Source organism: Saprolegnia parasitica (genome assembly GCF_000151545.1).
Source record: "Saprolegnia parasitica CBS 223.65 unplaced genomic scaffold supercont2.4, whole genome shotgun sequence".
NCBI lineage: Eukaryota > Oomycota > Saprolegniomycetes > Saprolegniales > Saprolegniaceae > Saprolegnia > Saprolegnia parasitica.
This window is the reverse complement of record NW_012156398.1, coordinates 505,545-512,250: the sequence shown is the minus strand read 5'-3', so window position 1 is coordinate 512,250 and position 6,706 is coordinate 505,545. Positions and strand designations below refer to the sequence as shown.

Here is a 6,706-nt window from a genome sequence, read left to right as displayed (position 1 = left end):
AAATAGCCTTGGCAAACGCCGCATTGGTTGCGTACACCGCTGCCGCATGGACCAAGTTGGCGGTTTGCGTGATCGACGTACCACCGTCTTCGACAACGAGACCCGTGTTAGAAATGGTTGCTCCGCCTGTCGCGACTTGAAGCCCTCCTTTGATGACAGCACCACCCGCGTCGACGAGAAGCCCACCGTTGGAAATCGTGGCGCCACCCATGACGACCTCAAAGCCTCCAACCCATACGGTGGTGCGACCAGAGCCGCCGATGGAAAAGAGTTGGACACTGTTCGCTTGGGCTTGCAGAAGGTAAAGCCTGTGTTGGCGGCGCGGCTTGTCTGAATCATTGCCACGGTACCACCAAACGAGCCACTGGTGGAGGACACTGTCAACGCGGCTGCCGATGCATCTTGGTTGGTCACACTGGCGCCGCCGTTGCTGATGGTTGTGCGCCCAGACGACTCGACAGCAAACACGACCGTGCTACTGGCCGTGCATGTGAGTAAGAAGTAGTCCGCCGCGGGGTAAGCTGACGCCGTTGTCGCCAAAACGGACAGCACCGTGCCTGTGAACGCGGCGTTCGTGTTTCGAACCGTCGTCGTCGTCGCCGACGTTGTCGTGTCGGTGATCGTGGCGCCCCCCGAGAGCACCTCGAAACCACCAAGACGGACAGTAGTCCGGCCGTCGCCACGCACATCAAACACCGCCGTCGACAGCCCAGACGTGGAGGCAGCAATCAAGTTGAACGCACTGGAGCCCGCGCGAGTGGCTTGGAGCTGCAGCACATCGCTCGCGTACGAAGCGTGTCCTGCGACGAGACCAAGGACGGCAGCACTTTGAACCGAGGCAGACACCGGTCGCGCCGCCGTCGACGACTCGGAGACCGCCCAAAAAAGATCGTCACTCCCGATTGGACAAACAGAGTGCCCGATTGGATCCGGACGTTGCCGGCGCTCCAGTATGTGTGGCCCGCGCCGTCCATATAGAAGAGCGTAACCGCGCCCGCTTCGATCCGAATCATCTGAAAGTCCGTCGCGCTTCCTTTGATGGTATGGATGCGCAGCGCTGTGCCTCGGTACGTCGGCCCCGTTGGCTCGATGAGGAACCCGTCGTGCTCGTCCAGATTGTCGGGGATGTTACTAGGCTGGTGGCAGTCGATCGCCTTGTAGTCCATAAAGCACGTGCAGAGACCGTGGCAAAGTTGCAAATGCCGCGGTTCGAGCAAAACGCGTATTCTAATGGTCGCGACTAAAACCCAATCGACAAAGAGAAACAACGAGTGTATACCGACGAGGTTGGCCGTGTTGCCGTCGACAAGGCTGCACGACGGCGTGTTGCTGCTCGTGACACCGAGCACATTGCAGCTGAATTGACCGAGCGCCGGGTTTCCGTTGTGCGTAAACACGTTGTTTTCCACCGGCGTCATTGGCCACGACGTGAACGAAATCGTATACGACGCACCTACCCACAAGAGAGTTTTGGAATGGATTTCGCTGGTATATGCAGTCGATCGTACCGCCCGTTGTGCCGTCGATAGGGCCTTGCACGCATGTCGCACTCCCGACGTTGGTAAGGCTGGTGATCGCCGCCGCGCAAATTGCATCCGAGTTGGCGTTGCCATTCGCCGGCATCGTCACAGAGCGCCCGTTGAACGTGAACGTCACGGTACCCGCGAGCGCCGACCCTGCACCGGCGATGCTCAGCACGACACTCTGGTACGTCTGGCCTGTCGTGAGCGGGTCGTCGTTCTTGGGGGCACAGGCCTAACCCGATGGCGATGATGACGATGGCGCTCTACGGTAATATGCACGTACGCAGCGAGCAGTCGGGCCCCTGGTATCCGTAGTCGCAGAAGCACGCCATCATCGAGTTGGCTTCCCAGTTGGTATACGTTGGGCCTGACCCAGTACCAATGTCTCGGCCGTACGCGAGTGCCATCATGGCCGTCGATTGGCACATGCCATGGCCCGAGCACGAGTTCAAGCACACACCTACGCAGCTTGCAAGCGTCGACTACGAATTGAGTGTCGTACTTCGCTGGCACGCGTCCCCGGCGAACCCGTCGGCGCACGTGCACACGCCCTTGATGTAGTCGCACGTCCCACGGTTCGAACACTCCATCATCGCGTGGGCCGTGTTGGTCGCCGACGCCTGTCGGACCAGGCGATGCCTTCGGCAGGCGCGGCTCGAGCAGTCGGCGCCCATCCAATTGGTAAAGCACGTGCATTTGCTAGCAGAACATGGACACACATGAGCCCACGTATCGCTCCTGGTAGAGTACTTGGCAGCGCCGCAAGTGCCATGCCCCGAGCACAAGTTGGCGCAGGTGCCATCGGCGGTGTCCCAGGCACCGAGGCTGAGCGCGACAAGGAGGTGGACGAAGCGCATGTATGCTCGGCGATCGGAATCGAAACGTCGTTTGAAGCGCGATCTTGCACCGATGTGTGGTGACAAGCACGTTAAACATAGACGTTAAATGGGTCGTGCAACGGCCGTTTCGGTCTTGTTCAACGTCTGGCGAGTCTGGAAATATCGCGTCATTCGCGGGCGAATGTACTGTAAGTGTGTCAGTCTTTGATTGTTTGGACACGGCTCGAGAGACAAGAGAAGGAAGGAAACAGGGGCAACCACTGCAAAACAATGCACTCGTTGGAAGTTGGGAGTGGCACCCCCAGCTCTACGCATTCTAGATTGCATGAAGTGATATATATTTGATGTGTTCGGATGTGGCTGGTCGCGATTTACAATTTTACTGCGTTTTCATTGGACGCGATTCATAATTTTGTGAGACATTGTCGAAGCCACACATTATGTGTGGCGAGTGAGTGGGCCGTGAATAGGTTTGACCCACTCAGAGTACACTCACTCTGAGTGAGTGCCGATTCACTCAGCGGGTGCCTGAGTTAGTGCGTGTGAGTGGGTTGAGTTAGGGTCAAGTCACGGTAAAAAAATTGATCGCCCCAACTTTTTCAGCCAATCAGAGGCCGTTCCGCTCGCCCCAAAAACGGAAAAGCTGGGAGACCTCAAAGAGGTCTCCCAAGGTCTCCCAGCCCTTCTGGAGCGCTCCAGGTCGAAAAGAGCAGTCACAGTAAACTTCATGCATGAAATTGATTGGCTAAAATTAATTTTGGTGTCTTGGTCGTTGTCGTCCACACAATCCGTTTGCTTTCATGATGGTCCATGCGTACGGGTCCGTGATCTTAGCCGTCGCGACGGTCGTCGCGCAGGTCGCGACGCTTGATGGCCGGCAAGCTCCTGCCGCCAAGGTGCACCGTGCACCATCCACGAGCTGGCCAATAGTATTGGCAGGACCAACTTCAACAGCAAACAGCGAGCCAATAGAAATTTATTACGTGGCAACCAATAGGGCTATCGAAAACTGCATATTTTGGCCAATGAAACATGCTCCCGCCTGCTCCAACCCGCTCTCGTCCAGAGTGATTGACCCGGTCGTGAGAATTAAATCGACCAATGAGCGCCTTCTATTTTGATGACGCAATCACAAGACTGGAGCGCCCCAAGTTTTTTTGGGGTGAGTGAAACTAGGTGTGCCCACGCCCTGGCGGTCCTTGGGGCGAGCAAAAAAATTTACCGTGACTTGACCCTTAGTGTGTGTTGGCCCCACTTCGATCCCCGGCAAAGGGTCCTTTTTCGCACATACTCTGCGGAACGTCCTGCTTCCACTTGTCGTGGCAACGCATGGCTGGGGGAAAGGAAGGAAATACCAAAGCACAGGAGGAACCATCGCCGTCTCATGCCTCGAATCGACACCGCTACGACCGCCCCGACGCCTATTGCAATTACCGGCAAGTCGTCGTGGGATTGGAAGCATTTTGGTAAGCGAGGAAGGCGCTTAGTCCATCGTCGTGTGCCGCAAGTCGAAGCTACCACTCCGCGATTGTCGCGTCGCACTTCACGCGTCGAACTCATAGAATGCGATCCGCCACATGAAGCTTTCTCGACTTCCTCGAGCGCGTTCAATGCTGTGACCTACCCGACAACTCGAATGAGAAGGCTGCTCACAGAAACTGGGTGCATCTCTCGAAGATTTTTGACGTCAACCTCCGGTGGCGTAAAAACGGCTGCCACCATCGACTCGTCGAGCGCATTGCAGCTCGTGAGCTCGCGTGTCCGGACTCGAACGCCCTCCAGGAGCGCGTCTTCTCGCTCTGCAAGCTGATTGACTCGCCGTTGCGACAAAAACTCGGCAACGCCAAGTTCGAGATGCTTTCTGGGCTGGCATCCAACAAGAAGTTCATCCGCATGTGTTCCCCTCGCCGAAACCCTCGGGTCGACGACGTCCACGTCGCAAGCCACTGCTACGCTCATCAACTTCTTCGACCTCGACGCCAGCAGACTGAGTCGGCTATCGCCATTGCTGATACGCTTCGTTCCGCGGCGTTGGCCCCCGCCGAGAACACGCCATCGAAGAAGCGCAAGATTTGTACTGCTGAATAGGCATGAGTTAACTCTAAGTAGCTGAGTGCACTCACTATTGTCGTTTGCGAGTTGTGAGTGAGTGCGTACTCACTCACAACGGAAATGGGCCCCACTCGCCATCCCTGCACACATAAGATCATGAAACAGGAAGCGCCGACGCGCAAGGCTTGAGCCAGAGCGAATCGGCCAGACCCAAAGACTCGGGTCTTGACGCCGAATGGAGTCCCGGCCTACCTCGGGTGTGGCTTCAGTCGGCGGCACCGAATGCACTGCGAGTACGCGACGCGCTATCGCCGTCGCCTAGGTCGCATAGCGCCACGAGGCTTGCGACCGAGGCCACCCACGGTGATTGGCGATGCGAACGACGATGCCGACGGCGGACCTCAAAGACGCCACCAGCTTCACGCGTCACGCCACAGCAAGTCTCTCGACAACAGGTGCCCGGAGGTGATAAATACACCTTGGAATAATATCGAGCTTCACCTGCGGCACTTACGACGCAGCGCTGCGACTACGGCTACGGCTACGTTCCAGTAAAACCGACAGCGTAATATATACCAGCACTGCTAGTATATTCTTCCCTATCGATGCCTACGGGTGATGTGACACCCATCAACTTTCTACTTGCCGACCAAAATATTGACGTCACCTTGGCGGCCATTTGACTCATGTCATTTTGATCAGCGTACTCTAAGCACAACACGATCATGTGCCCACCATGCTCCGCGTACTTGTTTGTTGAACGCCGACTGCACTATATCCCTTCCACCAATGGGAGGCCTCGATTGTTTGGCCACATTTGTCCCCTTGGCCAATCAGATCGTGCGATTCCAACAAAAGCTCAAGGGTATGGATGGATCGCCTATTCAAGCGGACCTACCACATGGACGATTATATATATATGAACGTGTTTCGCGTTATCTTCCTTACAAATAGTTCGCATACGTAGAGACTAGCAATCACCACATGGACGATTGCCGTCAAAACGGCTCGTGTCGCTCAACTGTATTTGTACCACAATCTCGTTCGAGAGTTCGAGCAGCCCGATCTTCTTCGGCTTTTCCGGCTCCTCGCACAACAAGAGTGGCTGCGTCTGCACCTTGTCCCGCGGATCGCGCTCTTGTCTCTGTCTACCTAGATCACATCACAAAACCGAGTGTACAGTTAGTTTCTGGGAGGGCGCTGGTAGGAATGTATTGTCGACGGCTCTTGTGTTTAGCTGCATTACAGTAGCAAGATACAGTACTTCATGAACACAATTTACTGCCTCGCGAGTCGCAGTGAGACAGTAAATCGTTTTTCGTGCGGACGCGGGAGTAGTCGTGATAGACCATGCGGTGCGTCCATCGACATGCATGCAGAGGCATCGGATGGACACTTTAAACGCAGTTTTCTTCGCTTCGTCAATGAATATCTCTCGGACGATTATATATGTATATAACCCAAGCTTTTGCGAAACATGGGCGAACACCTCTATAAAGTAATATACATGTACTCTATAAAATGATATCGTAGGCACGCTGAAGCGCGACGGGAAAAGAGGCAATAGGACTTGACAAGTAGCGCGGCGACACAAGAGAAATGGATAATATACAATAGTGTGCATGTTAGTAGTGCTACTCTCACTTGGGCTTCAGCATAATGTCGTAAAACGTAATGTAGCTCATCTCATTGACACGACCATTCGTCAGGTGTCATAAATTGCATCATGGTCTTCGAAGCGTTCCAACTTTTCGACCGTAGCCCTTGTCAAACGCTAACACCAATACTAGTAGTCAATGAGGTGAAGAAAGTCCTTTTGGACTGCATGGATGTGTACGTACAGCGTGGTGCAGAGATCTTGCGGCATGTCAACCTTGGCTTCTCTGTGAAGGTACACAAGAGCGCTCGACGTGTTGCCAACATGCGACGCCGATATACGTTGACGGGGTACGAGCGACACACCGCGCTTGTCGCACTTGATGGACATGAACCACAAGTAGGCTCGAGCGACGTCTGCCGGAAGCGGCAAAGTGACGCTATAGTTACTGACGAGCGTTGCATGGTGCACCTTGAGCCACTACACGAGACGCTTGTTCAAGGCATCGTAGCGATTCACGGTGCTCTTGACACGGCAACCAGCAATGATGCCGGCGCCCGTCTCGTCGCCGTCGGAATCTGCCGCGTCTCGCGGAGCGGTACAATCATCCTTACAATAGAGGCTTGTTCAGTTGTAATACGACAACACGGACATACGCGTACCTCGAATAATGCTACCTTCGAGGCGGCCTTCTG

At 55.1% G+C, this 6,706-nt stretch overlaps 1 protein-coding gene across 1 annotated transcript; it reads right to left on the bottom strand.

Moving 5' to 3' along the window:
* Positions 1-410: 410 nt before the first annotated feature.
* SPRG_22096 (hypothetical protein) lies at positions 411-2,380 on the bottom strand (the record flags this gene model as incomplete). Its single annotated transcript, XM_012340384.1, has 8 exons — positions 411-430; positions 480-867; positions 909-1,227; positions 1,280-1,453; positions 1,509-1,755; positions 1,807-1,983; positions 2,026-2,222; positions 2,274-2,380. The coding sequence occupies 8 exons, from the start codon at positions 2,378-2,380 to the stop codon at positions 411-413; spliced, it is 1,629 nt and encodes a 542-aa protein (XP_012195774.1).
* Between the last annotated feature and the right edge of the window lie 4,326 nt (positions 2,381-6,706).